The following is an 18,697-nucleotide window of genomic DNA, read 5'->3' as shown; positions in this document are numbered from 1 at the left end:
CTGGGAAAGGAAGGCGTGAGATAAAAAAGTATCATGAGTATTCCACTTTTTACCAGTTAGACCCCATGTTCATTGCCATTCAGCCCAGAGGCACACTCGGAGACTGGGCCGAGGTTCTGACGCTGCCACAGCAGAGATGAAAATCCCAGTGCGAGTGGGACGGAGACGTGGATTATGACGGTGCTGTCTTGCTCACTGCGAAGAAATTCGGGCGGGGGAAATCCTCATGTCGAAAATGACGGTACTAATGCTGCAGTTGATTGAGGCAGTTCTGAACACCATCATTCCGGTTTGATCCAAATTTATCGGCCACGCATCAAACCTTTATTCCAGCACCAAACAGACTCTCTCATTATGGATTCAGCTCCAAACACTTCCAGTCAGTATTGAGCCTCATCTTCGGCACTCAACAGCTCGTGAGACGCTGCTCTGGACTTTCACATTTCCCGAACAGCCGCCCAATTTCACGAAGAGACGCTGGGGCGTCCAATTAAGGCAAGGACGAAGGTGCGATATTTCCTCGAGTGTTGCTTTATCATTGGCAAACGTTTGCTCTCCGTGATAAGGCCATTATAATAAATGTGATGAAAGTGCTACTGACTCTGAGAATCACTTGGCTGTCTAGTGTGGAGGAGTATTTTTAACCACATGACCGTACGCTTGATCACCTGCAAAGGCCCCCAAAGACCATAAAGCTGCTGAAGTGCCATAGTGACCAATTGAGTGCCTTTCTGCGTATTATTATTTCTACCATCAGTGCATAGAAGAGAGAATAAACAGCTCGAAAATGTTTGTGATAAGTCCATCGAAAAGCTTGCTTTTAATCGTCGTTCTAATTGTGACCTCATCTGTCAAAGGTATGATAGAGTGCAGTAATCTTAAGGCCTGAGTTGTTCCACATTTTTTTCACTTTCCCTCTCGCAGCCTTATCTCCCATCCTCAACTCTCCCTATCGATTTATCAATATTTGCGTGCACTTCATTCCCTGACTCGCCGTCCTCGTAAATGAGCCAAGTGGGATGTCATCGTCTCCCTCTGATAAGCGGCCAAATCACGGAAAGTGAGAACGGAGTCTCACATTTTATGATAAGTCTCGGAGATTCTCACGATCACAAGTGCGTGTGTTTGCGCCTTTATCAGGTTGCAAAGGAACTCAAAACCCATCTTGAGTGACTGAACATTTGCCATACATACTCTAAGTGCTCAATTAGCGATCTTGAGTGTTTAATTAGCACTGGAGGGGATTTTTCTGCTGATTGCGGAAATTTTCCGGTTGAAAAACTCTCGTGAAAATTCTACACACTGATGAAATGTGTGAATTTGCTGAGAATTGTTTTGTAACTGTATTTTGAAGTCGTTTCATTGAATATTAATGACATTTCGTCTTATGACGTGCATATCTTTCCATTGACCTGGCTCTCAAAAACACACATGTGATATTTGCATTTTTAAATAAACACAGTAGAAAATGAGAAAATCATCATTTCGTAATAAAAACAGAATTGCACTCTCGGAAAATCAAAACTTTGTTATGGATTTTTCACTATATAGGCTTTAAATGAACACACAAAATCTGTATTTCACGACTTGGAAGAAAAATTACGGAATAACCAATATTTTAATTTTATCTTTTCCTGTTTGTGAAATTATTCAAATTTACTCTAATTTTCTGCAGATTGCATATTTTATATTCTTCTGCTTTTGGAAATGGTTCTGGTTTTAAAAACAAACGCTGACACGTTATTCAATTCTGTGATAATTGAGTTTAGCCTAAAAAACCGGCGTTTTTGTGAGCTTGAAATTGAATTATTCACAAACTACATGCTTATTTTTATTTGCAACCTTGTGTGTGATTCATATTTCATCAAATGTTGGACAGATAAAATTTCGTACAAGCTTCAATTGGGTTGTTTTGCCAAATTCGTAACGCTTCAAATGCATCCTTGACAGTGTGAAGACCTTGTTTTGTATCGCGAAAATTTTGAACTCTGTCGATTATCACGAAAGTGTAAAATTATGTCAATATCAAGTGAAAATCAATTAATCAACACAGACGCTTTGACAGAAAAATTTCACGCAACAATTGAATGATGTCATATGAAGAGATACAGGAATAGGAAATCATCGTTAAATGTAGAGCACATAAGAATATTTATTATTGGTTTTTCTCTTCATTTTCCTTCCAGACACATCGGCCATCAAATGTTACCAGTGCAATTCGGCGGTGGACGTTGGATGTGATCTCGTGGATACTTTGCAGGCTGACAGATTCACCCATTTCTACAAGGAGTGCAATCAATCCTACGAAGGCAACGAGCCGTTCTGTCGCAAGATTGAGTTTGAACGTAAGATGATGATTCAATGCTCGGTTTCAAGTTCTCAATTGGACCTTCGCTTCTAGTGCTCGATCGCGAAGTGGAGGAGAGAAGGATCTTGAGGATCTGCGGCTGGATTCCCTCGAACAGACGACGATCCTGCGTGGAATTCACGACAGACAATCACTACCAAATGGAGTGTGAGTGTCACGACGATGGCTGCAATGTGTCCTCGCAGCTTAGCGTGTCCCTTTTCGCGCTGGCATCGACAGTCTTTGTATTCTTTCTCAGGCTTAGGCAATAAATTAATCAAGTGAATCTCCAAAAGACGACTATCGAATATCTTATAAGAGGTTCTTGGCACTTGTGCGGTTTCGTGAAACAAGGGAAAACACTATTCTTCCTCATATGACTACGCCACTTGATAAGCAGCTGTTCGCGTCCGCACTGTACAAAATTCATGGGCAACGAGAGAAGAGGAAAATGAGAAATGATATCTAATTGGTGGGAATCACATTTTGGCTGTTGTAAGACCTTTGATTTAGAGGTCCCCTACCATTTCCCGGTGAAATTACTATTCTACAGAGGCAATTACTCGCGTCAATCGCAATTTGTATCATCAATTAGAGGAATTTTTCGCTTTTATCAGATCTGTATTGCCGCGATTGCCGAGGAATGTGCTGAATTTTTCACACTCCTGATTGCATCACACGCTGTGGAAAATTCAAGGCACTCGCTCTGAGTGGGAGAGAAAAATTGCTAATGCTATTGTTTGCTTTTTCGGCGAAAAGAAGGACACGGAAAATTGGTGGAAAACTAGTGAAAGCTTTTAAGAGCTTTCATTCTCCCCACGAAATTCCATAAATCCAATTTTGAATGAAATTTTCCACGGCGATAAGATGAGGGAACGGAAAATGAGGATGGAAATTGAGTGAAAAAATGCACTTGCTCAGCTCACGAGGCGGACATTTATCTCACGAGAAAAATGAAAAACTTTATTATCCCAATTACAAGCTGCGAAAGGAACATTTCCTCGCTCAGGATATTGATTTTTGCTCCGCGACAAAGGGAGAAAGTCACTTTTGGTTTTTGCCAGGAAGAAAGGAGTTGGTCTATCGTAAACAATCTTGGCGACTCTCTGTCTTCGCACCGAGGCCAATAATCTCGCCCTCAAGTATCGACTTGCGAAACTCAAATACACTGTGCAGTCCTGGTAATTTATTGGGAAGCGTTTTTCAAACCGGAAAGAGAAATTTTCTCGTCACGCAAACATTTTAAGACATTTTCACTCGCTCTTTGTGGGGATTCTATGGAAGGCATTTCTGGTTTTATCGCGATGTCCTTTGCTGAGTCTTTTTGCAATATCCTGTTGACTATTTCTGGGGTTCAGAACGGATTTTACAATTTTTATTATGCAAAGGATGCAAAGCAGAATGAAGAATTGGAATTACAAATTTCTCTTGCAGCTCCGAATTTTTGTTGTGCTTCTCAAATTGAGAGTTGGGAATTTCAGCAAAGATAAATTCAACCAACAAATTCAAAAGGCTCATGTTAAATCTCTTAAGATGCTTCACTATCTTTGGCGTGAATCTGTGGACTTACGCCACATACAAATTGATTTTGAATTAACATTCGAATTTCGCGCTCCGTGAGTACTGGCATGCCAGAGTGAATTTCACCACTCTTGTCATGTGTTCAGCTGTTTTGTGGTGACTTTCACTCTGTAAATTTGTGCAAGTGTTTCGTGAAAACCCCCGTGAAAATAGTGGAAATACACCGTGAAAGATGACCAGGCTGAAAGGTGATAGTGTTCAGTCACTGGACGATCTCGTGAAGTACGTGACTCTTCACATACCCAATCCGCTGGTTTTCAATGGGGCGATATTTCCCTTCCTGATCCTCTACTGCATCTGGTTCTACTTCTCCGTGTGTGTTTACGGGATCTGGGAGCACTACGAAGCCGGTCTTCTGTCGCTGGCCATCATCGGATGTGTCCAGACGCTGTGCTGTCTATGCTGCTTCTGGAGCGTTCACGTGAATTCCGCCCTGAACTTCCGAAAGGTGTGATGATGTGGACAGTTGGGAAGTGAGGTTAAGTCACTGATTGGGGATGTTTTCTTGCCTTTCAGACAAAATTGCCCGCTGCCGGAGTGTATGCTAAGGTGGTGCCAACGCCTAATAATGGGTCCGCAGAACTTACACTCATTCAGAGCTCGAGGGCGTCTGCAGACGCGGAGCCTGAGTACTGGATTATGTTTCAGAAGATCAAGTACATCTGGGACGCAGAGAAGGCCCAGTTTCGTGGCATTGACTTCCCCGTGCACATGACATACAAGGAGTACATCGAGGCGAAGGGACATGAGGATGAAGCCGATGTGAACTTGGCTGAAAAGACATACGGGAAGAACCTTATGGAAATGGCAGTCCCGGAATTCTATCAGCTGTTCATCGAGCGCGCCACGGCACCCTTCTTCGTCTTCCAGATCTTCTCGGTGGGCTTGTGGTGTCTGGACGAGTACTGGTATTACTCCCTGTTCACCCTGTGCATGCTGGTCATCTTCGAATGCACACTCGTCCAGCAGCAGCTCCGCAACATGGCTGAGATCCGAAAGATGGGCAACAAGCCCTATCTCATCAATGTCTTCAGGAATCGCAAGTGGCGCCAAGTGATCTCAGATCAGCTCGTGCCTGGCGATCTGATATCTGTCGCGCGCTCTCAGAATGATCATCTCGTGCCCTGTGATCTTGTGCTCCTTCGCGGCTCTTGCATTGTAGACGAGAGCATGCTCACTGGCGAATCTGTGCCTCAGATGAAGGAGAGTCTGGAAAACACAGGAGATCTCTCGAAGGAGCTCGACCCTGAGGGTGATGGTAAGCTGTTTGTGCTCTTCGGTGGCACTAAAGTTGTTCAACACACTCCACCGTCCAAAGGAGCCATGAGGGCTCCGGATGGAGGCTGTATTGGCTACGTTCTTCGCAATGGATTCAACACTAGCCAAGGGAAGCTTCTGAGGACAATTTTGTTTGGCGTGAAGCGTGTGACAGAGAATAATCTCGAGACATTCGCCTTCATTCTCTTCCTCCTGATCTTTGCCATCGCCGCGGCGCTGTATGTGTGGATCAAAGGCACTGAGGATCTGGAGAGGAATCGCTATAAGCTTTTCCTGGAGTGTACACTCATCCTCACCTCCATAATCCCGCCGGATCTGCCTATTGAGCTCTCTTTGGCCGTGAATACGTCGCTCTTGCAGCTCTCTAAGCTCTATGTGTACTGCACAGAGCCCTTCCGGATTCCATTCGCTGGAAAGGTGCAAATCTGTTGCTTCGACAAGACAGGCACGCTCACTAGTGACAATTTGATGGTTGAGGGCATTGCTGGCCTCAAAGAAGACAAGAGCATCACTAATATAGCTGATATACCAGAGACTACTGTGCAAGTTTTAGCCACTTGTCACTCCCTGGCGCAATTGGATGACGGATTGGTGGGTGATCCGCTGGAGAAAGCAACACTGACGGCTGTGGATTGGAATCTCACGAAGCAGGACAGTGTTGTGCCGAAGAAAGGGAAGTTCAAGCCACTGAAAATTTACCAGAGATTCCACTTCTCATCCTCATTGAAGAGAATGTCTGTGTTGGCTGGCTATACTATTCCATGGTCCAGTGATGTGTGCTACATTGGCACAGTGAAGGGGGCTCCGGAGACAATTGTGACGATGCTGAAAGATGTTCCTAGTCACTATGAAGAGACCTACTTGGAATACTCCAGGAGAGGCGCCAGAGTTCTGGCGCTGGGTATAAAGGAGTTCGGGAAGATGGAGAATCAGCAAATGCGCGAGATCAAGAGGGAAGATGTGGAGAAGGACCTAATTTTCGTGGGATTTGTCGTAATTTCCTGCCCACTGAAGCCGGATTCGAAGAGTATTGTGAAGGAGATAATTCAGGCATCGCATAAAGTCGTCATGATCACGGGTGATAATCCCTTGACTGCTTGTCATGTGGCTAAGGAGTTGAAGTTCACGAGAAAGCCCATGTTGATTCTCTCACAGAAGGATCAGTGGTCTTGGCAGTCCATCAATGGAGAAACCAGCCTTCCAGTGGAGCAAGATGTACCCAGATTCGTGCGGGAGTATGATCTGTGCATCACCGGGCATGGATTGGTGTATCTCATGGACCAAGAGAGCGCTTTCCTGCGACGAGTACTTCCTTATGTAACTGTCTATGCGAGATTCTCGCCGAAGCAGAAGGAATTCATTATCACAACACTGAAGAATCTGGGCTATTGTTGTCTGATGTGTGGAGACGGGACAAATGACGTGGGAGCGCTAAAGCACGCCAATGTGGGTGTGTCTATTCTCAGCAAGGCGCCTCTGAAAGCGCCAGAGAAGAAGCCTGAGCCAATTGAAGCGGCGCCACAGAGGCCGGCGCCAGGATTACGAGAGCGCCAGAATCTCAGTCCAAGGGATCGGGCTTTGCTGCGGCACAGGGAACAGATGATGTCAACCCAGGAGAGACTGCAGAGAGAGCTTAAGGAGTTGGATGAGGTGCAGGTGGTGAAACTGGGAGATGCCAGCATTGCTGCTCCGTTCACTAGCAAACTCTCTTCCATCATGTGCGTGTGCCACATCATCAAGCAGGGCAGATGTACACTCGTGACAACACTCCAGATGTTCAAGATTCTCGCCTTGAATGCCCTCATCTCCGCCTACTCACAGTCAGTGCTGTATGTGGACGGAGTGAAGCTGAGTGACACTCAGGCAACACTCCAGGGACTTCTGCTGGCAGCGTGCTTCCTGTTTATCACGCGCTCGAAGCCGCTGAAAGTGCTGTCGAAGCAAATGCCGCTGCCCAATATCTTCAATATTTACACGCTAAGCACGATTTTGCTGCAATTTTCTGTGCATTTCGCCTCACTGATCTATCTTGTGGGCGAGGCAACGGCCAGGAGTCCACCGCGAGAGGGGAAGATCGTGCTCAACGCAGATCTGGATGGTTCTGAGCGACCAGAGTTCCAGCCCACGCTAATCAACAGCACTGTTTACCTGATATCAATGGCTCTCCAAGTGTCCACCTTTGCAGTTAACTACAAGGTACAGCCAAACACAGCATAGAATGAAGATTTGAAGAGTGATAAACTGATTTTTCCTTCCAGGGACATCCTTTCATGGAGAGTCTGAAGGAAAACCGACTTTTGCTGTACTCAATCTTGATCTCTGGATTCATTGTGATTTGTCTGGCGCTCAACATTTCACCTGACTTGACGACAACATTCGAGATTGTTGAGTTTCCTAGCGATGTAAGCTTATGGGCTTTCAACTTGTTGGAGTTTGTCTCAATATTCCTATCTTTGCAGTTCCGGAACATTTTAATCAGCGTCCTGCTGGCCGATGCCTGCCTGGCATTCCTCAGTGACAGGCTCTGTTCATTCCTGTTCGGCGAAAGTAGACAGAAGTACGAACTGATCAACTACTAGAGGAGAGGAGTCAGCACAAAAATCCTGAATCACACTGAAGATATAGAGAGAGAGAGAGAGTGAATGGGAGCGTGTGAGTGTGAATTATATTTGAATGAAGAAACCCATTGTGTGAAGAGGTAAATAAATTTTGAGGAGATCTTTTAATTTAACAAGTGTAGGTAGAAAAGAAATTTAATTGATAAAAGCACATGTTTACGCATGTTCTAGCCGTTGAGAGTGAAATTCCGTAGAAGAGTTGAATTTATCATCCAGTATAGATTAGAGATTGACACTTGTTAATTTGCAGCTGAAAGAATTTGTCGTCTTTTTCAATTTACACGTACTTTTCTTGTGAATTTTTTTTTACATTATAATATTGCATTTATGAGACACTTCACGGACCAACAGATCCAATTGATGATTGCACAGTTCTCTTGAAGTCTGAACTTGAAGTCAAATATTTCCGTACCTAATTTCTAACATTTAGCCAATTGTCAATCTTATTCATGGCGTAACGTGAGTTTTGAGACGAAATACATGATATTTACAAACACAGAAAATGACAATAATATATTTCTTCTTGGCTGATATGAAGTTGATTGCTCGCTTCCTGGCTTCAAGCGTCTTCAGACATTTCGAAAAAAATTGTGAAAATATAAGTTGCAAGGTAAGTTGTTTCCACTTAATCCTGTATTTCTGCCAAGAGTCTATCTTTATTTTCAATCTATAGAAATCTCTGATTCTGTCTCGGTCAGTTTTCAATGAAGTGCATTCGCAGTTCGTGGAGTTCCGTCTGAAGCTCGTGGAAAGTTGCCTCTCTCGCTCCCTCGCGGCTCTAATTCAATTGATAAGACTTCGATATGGGCGAGAAAGTGGGCCCCACTTCGAGTGCGACAGAGAGAAGGGCAGTTCAGCCTTGCCATATGATTTTGACACTGTGTTTAGTACTCTACGCGGACTGATACGGGCAACTCGCGTGCTTTTTGCAAATAATGTGAATTTTTTATTCCGTCTCAAACATTTCTACGAGTCTCGTTTATCGCGAGTTAGAGGTGTTCTTATATCAAGTGTGGGTATCACGCTGTTTTACAGCACTAATTGTCGTTCCCAAATGGCCAATGAAAATGGGCCTTTTCACCTTTTGAGCCTTTATCACAGGCAGAGAGGCTGATATTTTCCTCTCATTGTTCAGCGACCGCTCGAGAGGCGATAAACAGGCCACTTTTGATGATTGAACGATAAAAGTATGAGGCAGCATTTGTACATTGACCTATTTCCTTGCGGAAAAATCTGCCGAATCACAGCTTTTTTCCACGAGTTGTTGAAGGAAAAAAGTTGAGCAAATTACCAACTCCAATACTTTCACGCGCAATAACACTGCTCACAGTGGCTTTTACATAATGTGGAAGTGAATAGCAGTTCGAATTGTCAATATTGCGAGCTTGCGAGGCATTTCAAAGTCCATCCGCGTGAAGCCAGAGTTGAATTCAAGTGTGCGCGCGATTTCTCAAGCTCCCAGAGAATTCGGATTATCGCCTTAGAGGACTTATCAGGCCCCGTCGCGGGTAAAAGGTTGCTTGCGAGCCTCTTCGTCATCGAATGATCAAATCATACGAGAGTGTAAAGCACCTGTGTTACAATTCGTACAACAAGCGCGCGCAGTGCTTATCAATTAACACTGTGTTGCTATTTATGCGCTTATCGATGACACACAGAGTGATTAGAGGGGCTGAAGATGTTCTTCCAGGTCATCAGTATGAGGGAAACCTTTGCGATAGATTTCTGTGAATAATTAAAGCAAAACATACTCGGGTTAACATTCTATTGTTTTCATTTGCGATTAGATTAAGCAGTGGAATTGGTGGTGTCAATTTGTGCCATATTGAACGACTTTTATCGTAAAACTTTAATTAATACGGTAAATAAGCACCTGAGACAGAAAGTGATTCTGAATCCGTTATTTTAAAATATTTGTGTAAATTTCACAGACACAATAAACGAAAGTTTCCATGTTTGTGTTATTATATACCTAATTCAATTTACTAGAAACGTGCTTTGCTTTTCTTTACATATAAGGTTACTAACAGTATTAGTTTTGACATTGACCTTCTGACGACAGATAATTTGCATTTAAAGCATTAAATCCGCGAGGAAATTTACACTAACGTTATCATTTTGTATCAGCATTTTCATCACTTTTTGTTGATAAGTTTAATTTTTATTCCCGAACATTGAATGCTTTTTCTGTAGCTTCATCTAACAAGCTTTGTAATTAACTTATGAAGGAATTCATGAACGAAATAAAAGTCTGTCAAATTACGTTTAAAGCTACGAAACGAATTCAATTTTATTCCATATAATCTGTCCGAGAAAATACATACATCATAGATTCGTGGCCAGATTTTTAGACTACTCATTTGTACTTCAAAAGTAACATAGCATAATTATCCAACATGGTGTGTATTCAGTAAGAATCATAGCATGTCTGGACAGAATAAGGTGTAAACGGCGTAAACACGTTTGCGCATATTTGTGATCTACTTTAAATATAATTTGCGACCCCTTTAGTTTTACGATTTAGTTAATTGTAAAAGAGCGTAGGTAGTCTCTTTTTATGAATATGTGAATATAGAGACTTTTATTGAGATTACTTTATTTATTTTTCACAATTCTCTTAAACCGCAAGCAATTGTATTCTGAAAATTGTGCAAAATGTTCATTATTTTAGTGATAAATTCTCCCTGACAACGCGACTTTACAGATATTCAGAGATGAGCAAATAGTATTCGCGTAAAGAGATTTGCGTACATTGCTTTATGGAGAGTGTTAACAATAGAGGTCTGAGCCGCTGAACTTTGGAGCGGCTGCAGCAAGGCTGAACCTTTATGAATTTGTATCAATCGATTTATTCAATTACTCAATTCTTGAGGGAAGACACACGAGACACGAGTCGACTTTATTGGGATACGGATATGTGGAATGATAGCGCGTGGCTTGTGTCTGGCCGACCCCACATCATCCCATACTGAACGTTGATCAGTCAAGCTGCAGCCGTTGCGAGAGTCGCACTCACTTCTGGACAGTTTCAGTTAAGCCAATTTGACCGTGCCTTCGAGTGTCTGGCCCAAATAGGCGTTTAGTGAAGTGGCTCTTGGGGTTCTGAAAAGGGTGATTTTTTTTGGATTCGTTGGCAGTGCGATAAGAATAGGATTGTAAGTGTTGGAATTGTAGTGAAAGTAGGTAAAGTATCGATGCTTATAATTACAAACTACACATGCACGTCACATGAATCACTATGAGTGTGTGCAGAGAAACCAGAAATAAACCCGTGAGGATGAAGTCAATGCATTTCACGCGTGTTTTTCAAGTCTTGGAACACGTTGACGGCGGGAGTGTCAAAACAACATTTTTAAAAATATCCCAAAAATCCCTCTCACACCCAAATTTTCACAATCAAATCCCTGCAGATACCCTGAATGTGAGAATATTCTAACAAAGTACTACTTTTTATCTGTTTGGAAAAGCATTCCGTGCAGTTAAACATCCAATCGACCTTCAGATTCTGCAACTTTTTTTTCGCTTCTTAAGATATAAACGACAACATTGCGCAACATCAATCATCTTCGAGTAGATCATGGAAAATTTTTCTCGCCAAAGCTTCGCAATTTGTCTCAATCGGGAGCACTTCCTCGTGGGCAGATTAGTGGGAATTTTCCCGTGAAGACGCACCGCAATTCGCGCATTGTATAATGAGGGGATTAGTTGTGTGCGAAATGGACTCAATGATGGATGAATAGAGTGGACAATGCTCAGATAGCGGCCAATTGTAGACAAATCAATTGAGTGACAATTTAGGAATTCCTCAGCAAGCCATTGACTTGGGCATTTTGCCTATTTTTGCACGCAGTATACAAGATTTTCGCGCTTGCTGCGCATTTCGAAGCAACTTGGGGCTTAATTGCTTCTGATCAAGTGGATCAAAAGATGTTAGAGCACTATCAAAACCGGCAAATCATTTGTATAAAAGATATGCAGAGTATTATATCGATTTCTATACATTCTTGAGAGCAACAAGTTTAATGTGATACTGAAAAGCAGTTTTCAATAAGTTGAGTTTATTAAAATATCATAGGTTGAATCAACACTAGCGTAATCGAATACGGAGTTAATTTCATAAACGGAAACGTAATAAATATTAATTGTGTTCCAATAATTATGTGGCCGAAATGGTTGTAAAACTCCTACATTAAAAACTTTTGTGAATCATCTGAGATTTTTTGATACATCTTTAGATGTTATTGTCTTACAGACTGTAATAATTGTAATTCATTGCTTGTCGTAAAATAAATTCAATTGTCTTTAAATCTTGAACTTGAACTCACATTCTAGCAAACGATTTTTCAATTAGGCGTGCTGCATTTTATCTAAAATCTTCTCTAGTTGTTTACAAACACCAATCAAGCCTTACGTAGAACAACAATGTGTTCATTGAGCAAATCCTCTTCTATTTTCGACAGATTTTAGCATAAAACCCTTCATAAGCTGCGTCACCATGAGCGAAGACCACCCGCAAACGGACTACTTTCATTTCCACATAGTGGATTACTGTGTTTTCGCCACAATGCTAATCTTATCGGCAGTTTCTGGCGCTTACTTCGGCTACTTCAGGTATGCTATTGTGCCAGGATTAGAGATTGGCATGCCTAATGTTGATGATCTTGTCCAGGCGAAAGACGCCAGTGCAGATAATCCCACCGGGTCAGGGCAGCGGCAAGAAGACAGGCACTGATTTTGGCTCTTCGTCCATGAGTGAATATCTGCTGGGCTCCAGGAAGCTGAAGGCCTTCCCAGTGGCAATGAGCCTCGTTGCCAGCTACATTTCCGGCGTGACCATCCTCGGCACACCATCTGAGATCTACAACTACGGCATCCAGTACTGGCTGATTGTGGTGCCCATTCTGCTCATGGGAGTCGCCGTGAGCTTCGTCTATCTGCCCGTGTTCATGAGCCTGAAGGTGGGATCATCTTATGAGTACTTGGAGCTGAGATTCAGTTCCGCTGTTCGATCCATGGCGTCATTCATGTTTGTCCTGGATGAGGTGAGAGCATTTTTCTCCAATGCCGCAGGATAACTTTGACCACACATGCATATTTTTCCAGATATTTTTCCTGCCGATTATCGTCTACGTTCCCGCTTTGGCATTTAACCAAGGTGAGCTCGGAAAGAGTGTATTTGTGTGGTTTCAGCTGAAAATCTCTTGTTTTTCCCCTTTTTCCCCAGTGACCGGAGTGAATTTGCATCTCATCGCGGCAATTGTTTGCGTTGTTTGTGTCTTCTATACCACAATTGTGAGTTTCATCATTTTTCTCTCCTAAAATTTATGCCTCTCTTGGCAAGAGAGTAAAAGAGCTCTTTGGAGAAGCACACCTTAGTCGAGACACTTTAGGTACAGTTTTCAAATGTGTAACTGCTTATTGTACAGGGTGGAATCAAAGCTGTCGTTCATACGGATGCTTGGCAAATAGTCGTGATGTTTATCTCAGTCTTTGTCGTGGCAACTCTTGGGACAATCGCCTTGGGAGGACCAGCAGAAGTTTTCAGAAGGGCCGGAGAAGGCAATCGGCTAGACATATTGAAGTAAGAATGCGAGAAAGTGTTTCATTTTCGGTAGATAAAAAACTTCTCTTCTTGTCTTTCAGCTTGAGTCCATCTTTTTACGAGAGACACACTTTCTGGGGTGTCCTTATCGGAGGATTCATGTACTGGACATCCTTCAATTCCGTCAACCAGACAATGGTTCAGCGCTATATGTCATTGCCCAACCTCAAAATGGCTCGAATGTAAGACAATTGGAGTAGATTTATTTGTTTTCTTAAGTTCTGAATGCAAATAATTTTTTTACAGTTCTATTGCTATCTACACAATCGGGATCAGCCTCTTCGTCAGCGTCTGTTGCTACGCTGGTGTCTTGATCTACGCATATTACTACAAATGTGATCCTAGCGCTGCTGGGCTGATCCAAGCGGACGATCAACTCTTCCCCAATTATGTCATGGAGACGGTTGGGGATCTCATTGGAGTGCCTGGACTGTTCATTGCTGGAGTCTTTGGGGCAGCTCTCAGCTCCCTGTCAGTGGTCCTCAACTCCACTTCGGCCGTTCTGCTAGAGGACATTTTGAAAGGATGCTTCAAAGTGCAGCCAAGCGAACGCTGGGCTGCTATATTTGTAAAGAGCAGCATAATTCTTCTGGGATGTGTTTCCTTTTCCTTGATATTTGTGGTAGAGAGATTGGGAGGGATTCTCTCTGTGGCCACATCGCTCACTGCCATCGCCGCAGCTACGACTTTTGGGGTCTTCACTCTAGGGATGCTGGTACCGTGGAGTAACAACATAGGAGCGATTGCGGGAGTTTTGGCTGGAGCTCTGATGTCCGGATGGGTGTCACTGGGATCTCAGGCTGCGGTGGCGAATGGCTATGTGGTTCCGCATAAGCTTGACATCTCAACTGAGAATTGCCCTGCCTTCAACAGCACAGCACCTGATTATCCTGACGAGTCTGATGTCTTTCCGCTCTATCGCTTCTCATTCCATTGGATCAATCCTATCGGAATTGTCAGCGTTCTCGTCGTGGGCAGCATCGTGTCTTTCCTCACGGGACCCAGGGATCTCAAAGTGATTGATCCGGAACTCATCTCTCCTGTGATTCATCGCTTCCTGCCTTCTGAGTGCTTCATTCACTACGGCAGCACTGCGATGGAGCGCAATCGGCTCAACGACGACACTGCCCAGGATGACGAACGCCTCGAATTCCACGACCGTATTAGCTATCTAGCCACAAGTCCAGTTTCCAAGGTAAGAACCTTCATTTTATTTCGAAAGTGTGTTTGTGTCTAATAATTTTCCACTTCCAGCCTACTACGAGTCAAGGAAGCTGAGGAGTCAGACTCTGTTCAGCTATTTCTCGTGCCAAATGATACGATTCACACCTCAACATTGACGACAAAATCCATCGATTTATCTTAGGGAATTTTCCACCCTTTTGGATGCCATTTTCCGGTGGTGAGAGAGAGAGAGAGTTTTGTGTTTCATACGTTTTCAAAGAGTGCATGCCAGGGAGAAAATAAATGCGAGAGGTTCACAATATTTGTCAACTGTGATAAGTAGAATTGTATTGAAAACAATTTACATGATTTTTTACACCACAATCGTCACTTTTCTCGTAAAATATACAGAGTAAAAAAAACTAGAAAGCATAGTGTTTTGTAGGCATTTTATGTAGTGCGATTTTTAAATGAAATAAAATGTCTTTCCTAACAAATGGCGGTGTTTTGTGAAACCAATTCCAGACCTCCACTGTCTTCTTAGTTTGGCAATATCACAAATTCATTTCTCAGGTGTTTAATCACTTTGCAACTCAAGTTTGAATAAATCTGCTCAATAGTTTAGACTACTCAACTTAATTTAAATGCTAGAATCGCTAGAACACATTTAAAGTTTCGCAATGTTCCTCATAATATTATTTCTACTTATCAGAACAAGCGCAGAATTCCCGAAATACTTTCTTCTACTCTCCATAATGATGAAATATAATGAGAAAGACAGACTAACATTCCCGCCACTTGAGCCATGAGCATTCATGCGAAGAGTCCATGAAGGCGATTGTCCGTATAGAAAATCCAAATGTTGTGTGTGCAAATCCATTGTGAGCATTCGTCAAAATGTTTTGCAGAAATTCCGTCCATGGGTACATTTTCACAAAATCCAGAGAGGAAGAATTCACAAATCGTTTCGCATCCATGGCATTTAATTCAGCTGAAGAGTTGTGCTCTCCAAGCGCATTTGCCCAACACAATCGACTGCTGGCGATTAGTGTTGAGGGATTTCTAACTGGCAAAATGGATGAGAGTGAAATAATAATGATATGACGGGAGGGAGGGGGCGGGGTAATGGGTCCGGATGTGAGGATTATGTTTTATTTAGCAATTAGTGAAGTCCACTCCTTTGTTTTTGCCCCTGCACTGGAAGCAAACAAGCCCAAGCTAATATGATAAGAGAAATAATTTTCTGCAATTGCCGCATCGTTTCTAGGGAATTTCCGTGGTTGCAACTTTTCAAACAGTAAACTCATCATTATCCGAGGGCATCAAATGCACAATATGCCTTTTCATCAGCAGCTCTACGAGAGAGGCCACAAAGAATCTCTCTCTCACTCTCTTTCCACCCTCTGATCATTGGGGATTTCTATTCAATGCATTTTCCGGGATTTCAAAGCGAAATGAGAGAAATATAGTTGCAAAATTGGCCTGCGAAATTCGGGGGCAAAGATACATTTGGGCAACGTGTAAGTTATCAAATTATTCTCTCTCGAGAATCCCTCGCAATATGTCAATTCGATGGCATACCTCAGCCCTTACTCCCTCGGGAAATGCCACCCCGTGAAGAGTTTGGAACAAAACCAGGGTGGTTTGGACAAAAATGTTGAGCTTTTTAATTCCATTTGCATTTTATACTTTGAGACAAGTTGAAAATTTATCTCTTTTGGGATACATACCGAGCGGAGGAATGTTTTTTGAGAAAAATATCTCCGGGAAAAGCTATGCACAAGAGAGTCAAATTGTATCCCATACAAATGGTGTGACGGAATTTTCGAACAGAGGGTTTGTCCACGGATAATTCCTAAACATTTATTGCGATGCCATGGGAGAAATGGGTACATCTATAGCCACTTAACCGCAGAACAAAATATTGGGCACAGAGGAACGCGAAATATTCATCAAAATGTTATTTAATCCCCCTTCTATTGTATTGCGAGGCAAAAATGCTGCTTTTTGCATGGATCGCTGTCGCTTTTTTATATGGCAAGACCGACAGAGGGATTGAGCTGAGGATTGTGGTGAAGACTAAATAACCCCTTTTGTTTATTTCGCAGCAAAATAATTCACAAAGATTATTTTGGTAATCTCCTCTAATTCTACCTCTCTGGACAGTGATATTTTTCCACAATACACTGACCAACACTGAAAAGCGCGCCCCCTTCAAACCAAATCCCCACATTCTCGGTCCGTTTGAGAGCTTGAGCAAGCTCACTCTCTGATATGCATTTGTGCACAGGGACTTGAGGATAAGGAGTTAGAGATGTGACCAGCACAATATTCGCGGACTCTTCACCAAACATTCGAGCGTAACATTTCGAGTGGTCCACTTTCGTCATAGTCCGGCTCGTTGTTTGGAATTCTCTGCATGGCCACTTGACTGGGGTATTCTGTGACAAATCCAGCACATGGGGAGCCAAGAGGCTCTTCGAAAAATTATAAATTCTTCACTACTGTGCGCCACTCGTGGAAATCATTTGCTGGCATCGATGCAGCAACTGAAGATGTTATTGAATCCATTTCCATTGGGATGCAATGATTCGAAAGAAGGCGAAGGAATTGGGAAAAGTGAAGCATTTAAGCAAAGTACTAACGGAAAAATTCTGACTCTTCGTTTCGAACTCCTAGCGAATAAGGAATTCCAGATTTTCTGTAAAAACGACACATTATCCCCTCTTATTTAGTGATGTTTTCACATTTAATGACAAAATTGCTATGGAAATCTTATTATTCGTCTAATTTTCCTCTATTGTTATTGTATTTTCTTCTTCGGATCATCAGAGTAAATACAACAGTTGGTTCATGTACACATTTTAGGTTTATTTTAGTCGTTTAGATCCATGATATGTGAGATGGAGATTCAGCCCCTTTGTGTCATTTTCTGTAGAAGAGAAGAGCGTTCCTCATCAAACCTGTGCATATTTGTTGGAGCTCCTGAAACGGAATAATCATTTCCACTTGACGGTGGGCATCTGAGTTGGCCCCATGTTTACCTGACTAGCTTCTAAGCCCGTATTTTCTGCCTGGCCTGCGAGGGAGCTTCATTAGCGCAACTCCCTTGGAGCCGGACCTCTCCAGACTCTGGCGAACGTGTGGGGGTGGTCGCCGTCAAAGGAGCCGCGCTGGCCCGGCCCCACAAGGCAAATACCTTTTCACCATTCGGTATCCACCTTGTGAATGTAAATTATTTAATTTCTATATTTGCTCACGCTGCAAAGTAGTGTAAATATTCTGCGCTCAGTGGTCATCGCTCGAGTTTTGCACCCCGCTGGGCTCTCAGCTTTGTGGGTGGCCCGGGAGTTTCTTTGAATTCACGTGATTATATGTATTTTTGCCAGGAAAGTCCGCAGCTTCGGCTTCCCACCATCAAAGTTGAAATACACAATATTGTATGCGAAAATTTCCCAACGCACATCGGGTCAGTCAACAAACCCTCGCTTGGTTGTCGGAGGCCCACCCGCCGGAGCGGGAAAACATTAAAAGAAAATGCGAAATGCGGAGTGAAAACTTTCCTCTGAACCAGCTCATGTGGGAAATGCGCCCCTAAAATGAATCCTTTTCCTCCCCGACACTCGCTTTTTCCAGTTAATTAAATATTAATTTACCACTCGTTTTTATTTTGCCATCTCCACCGGAGCACACCTTATCATTATGCTGATACGGGAGAATCGCTGACCAGGTTTGGCGAGTGTGTGCTGGTAATGAAATAATTTGCCAAATGAGTTCACCCTTTCTGGACGGTTTTTCAGCATTACAAAAGCTATGGCTTTTTGCTCTGGAAACCTCGTATTTGCTTTCACGTCCGCGCACGTTGTGGAGGGAAAACAAGAAAGCAGCAAACGAAAAGTGTTTGTGGTTCTTATGATGACTCCATTGCAATTCTATTGAAAATTTCATTTTCATTTTTTCAGCAAGAACTGTGAGAAAATCTACATGAAATGACCAAAGAAGTGGTAAAGCGAGTCGACCGCTTGTTGGTTACTCAAAGTATCATTTTATTTACAGGGCAAGCAAGCTGGAAAAGTTTCCTACTTAGATAAATATTTGTGCGGAGCT

The 18,697-nt window shown here is 42.8% G+C and overlaps 3 protein-coding genes across 7 annotated transcripts; all 3 read left to right on the top strand.

Moving 5' to 3' along the window:
* Window positions 1-284: 284 nt before the first annotated feature.
* LOC132262079 (uncharacterized) lies at window positions 285-2,635 on the top strand. The gene is made up of 3 exons (XM_059761216.1): window positions 285-857; window positions 2,187-2,345; window positions 2,402-2,635. The coding sequence occupies exons 1-3, from the start codon at window positions 788-790 to the stop codon at window positions 2,617-2,619; spliced, it is 447 nt and encodes a 148-aa protein (XP_059617199.1). The 5' UTR covers window positions 285-787; the 3' UTR covers window positions 2,620-2,635.
* A 1,410-nt stretch (window positions 2,636-4,045) lies between these two features.
* LOC132261592 (endoplasmic reticulum transmembrane helix translocase) lies at window positions 4,046-8,321 on the top strand. 2 transcript variants are annotated; one of them, XM_059760471.1, is made up of 5 exons: window positions 4,046-4,376; window positions 4,445-4,477; window positions 4,577-7,402; window positions 7,465-7,608; window positions 7,666-8,321. In XM_059760471.1, the coding sequence occupies exons 1-5, from the start codon at window positions 4,101-4,103 to the stop codon at window positions 7,783-7,785; spliced, it is 3,399 nt and encodes a 1,132-aa protein (XP_059616454.1). In that variant the 5' UTR covers window positions 4,046-4,100; the 3' UTR covers window positions 7,786-8,321. The 2 variants fall into 2 exon arrangements, with proteins under 2 accessions (XP_059616454.1, XP_059616452.1); XM_059760469.1 differs by having other exon boundaries at window positions 4,445-7,402.
* Window positions 8,322-8,692: 371 nt separating this feature from the next.
* Window positions 8,693-15,081, top strand: LOC132261593 (sodium-coupled monocarboxylate transporter 2-like). Of its 4 annotated transcripts, none has more exons than XM_059760473.1 (9): window positions 8,693-8,836; window positions 12,285-12,435; window positions 12,494-12,866; window positions 12,928-12,979; window positions 13,049-13,116; window positions 13,251-13,405; window positions 13,468-13,608; window positions 13,673-14,621; window positions 14,681-15,081. In XM_059760473.1, the coding sequence occupies exons 2-9, from the start codon at window positions 12,320-12,322 to the stop codon at window positions 14,702-14,704; spliced, it is 1,878 nt and encodes a 625-aa protein (XP_059616456.1). In that variant the 5' UTR covers window positions 8,693-8,836; window positions 12,285-12,319; the 3' UTR covers window positions 14,705-15,081. The 4 variants fall into 4 exon arrangements, with proteins under 4 accessions (XP_059616456.1, XP_059616458.1, XP_059616457.1 ...); XM_059760475.1 differs by lacking the exon at window positions 8,693-8,836 and adding an exon at window positions 9,665-9,685; XM_059760474.1 differs by lacking the exon at window positions 8,693-8,836 and adding an exon at window positions 10,244-10,979.
* Window positions 15,082-18,697: the final 3,616 nt, after the last annotated feature.

Source organism: Phlebotomus argentipes, unplaced genomic scaffold (assembly GCF_947086385.1).
Source record: "Phlebotomus argentipes unplaced genomic scaffold, Phlebotomus argentipes genome assembly contig_15, whole genome shotgun sequence".
Lineage (NCBI taxonomy): Eukaryota > Metazoa > Arthropoda > Insecta > Diptera > Psychodidae > Phlebotomus > Phlebotomus argentipes.
This window is presented reverse-complemented; position numbering and strand designations above follow the sequence as displayed.

Bases quoted from the DNA above. Each gene is read 5' to 3' on its own strand.
- LOC132262079 (XM_059761216.1), top strand. From the start codon at position 788: ATGTTTGTGATAAGTCCATCGAAAAGCTTGCTTTTAATCGTCGTTCTA. The intron at 858-2,186 runs GTATGATAGAGT...TTTTCCTTCCAG, and splicing joins TGTGACCTCATCTGTCAAAG to ACACATCGGCCATCAAATGT. The intron at 2,346-2,401 runs GTAAGATGATGA...CTTCGCTTCTAG, and splicing joins TCGCAAGATTGAGTTTGAAC to TGCTCGATCGCGAAGTGGAG.
- LOC132261592 (XM_059760469.1), top strand. From the start codon at position 4,101: ATGACCAGGCTGAAAGGTGATAGTGTTCAGTCACTGGACGATCTCGTG. The intron at 4,377-4,444 runs GTGTGATGATGT...CTTGCCTTTCAG, and splicing joins CCGCCCTGAACTTCCGAAAG to ACAAAATTGCCCGCTGCCGG. The intron at 7,403-7,464 runs GTACAGCCAAAC...TTTTCCTTCCAG, and splicing joins CCTTTGCAGTTAACTACAAG to GGACATCCTTTCATGGAGAG.
- LOC132261593 (XM_059760473.1), top strand. From the start codon at position 12,320: ATGAGCGAAGACCACCCGCAAACGGACTACTTTCATTTCCACATAGTG. The intron at 12,980-13,048 runs GTGAGCTCGGAA...CTTTTTCCCCAG, and splicing joins CGCTTTGGCATTTAACCAAG to TGACCGGAGTGAATTTGCAT. The intron at 13,406-13,467 runs GTAAGAATGCGA...CTTGTCTTTCAG, and splicing joins AATCGGCTAGACATATTGAA to CTTGAGTCCATCTTTTTACG.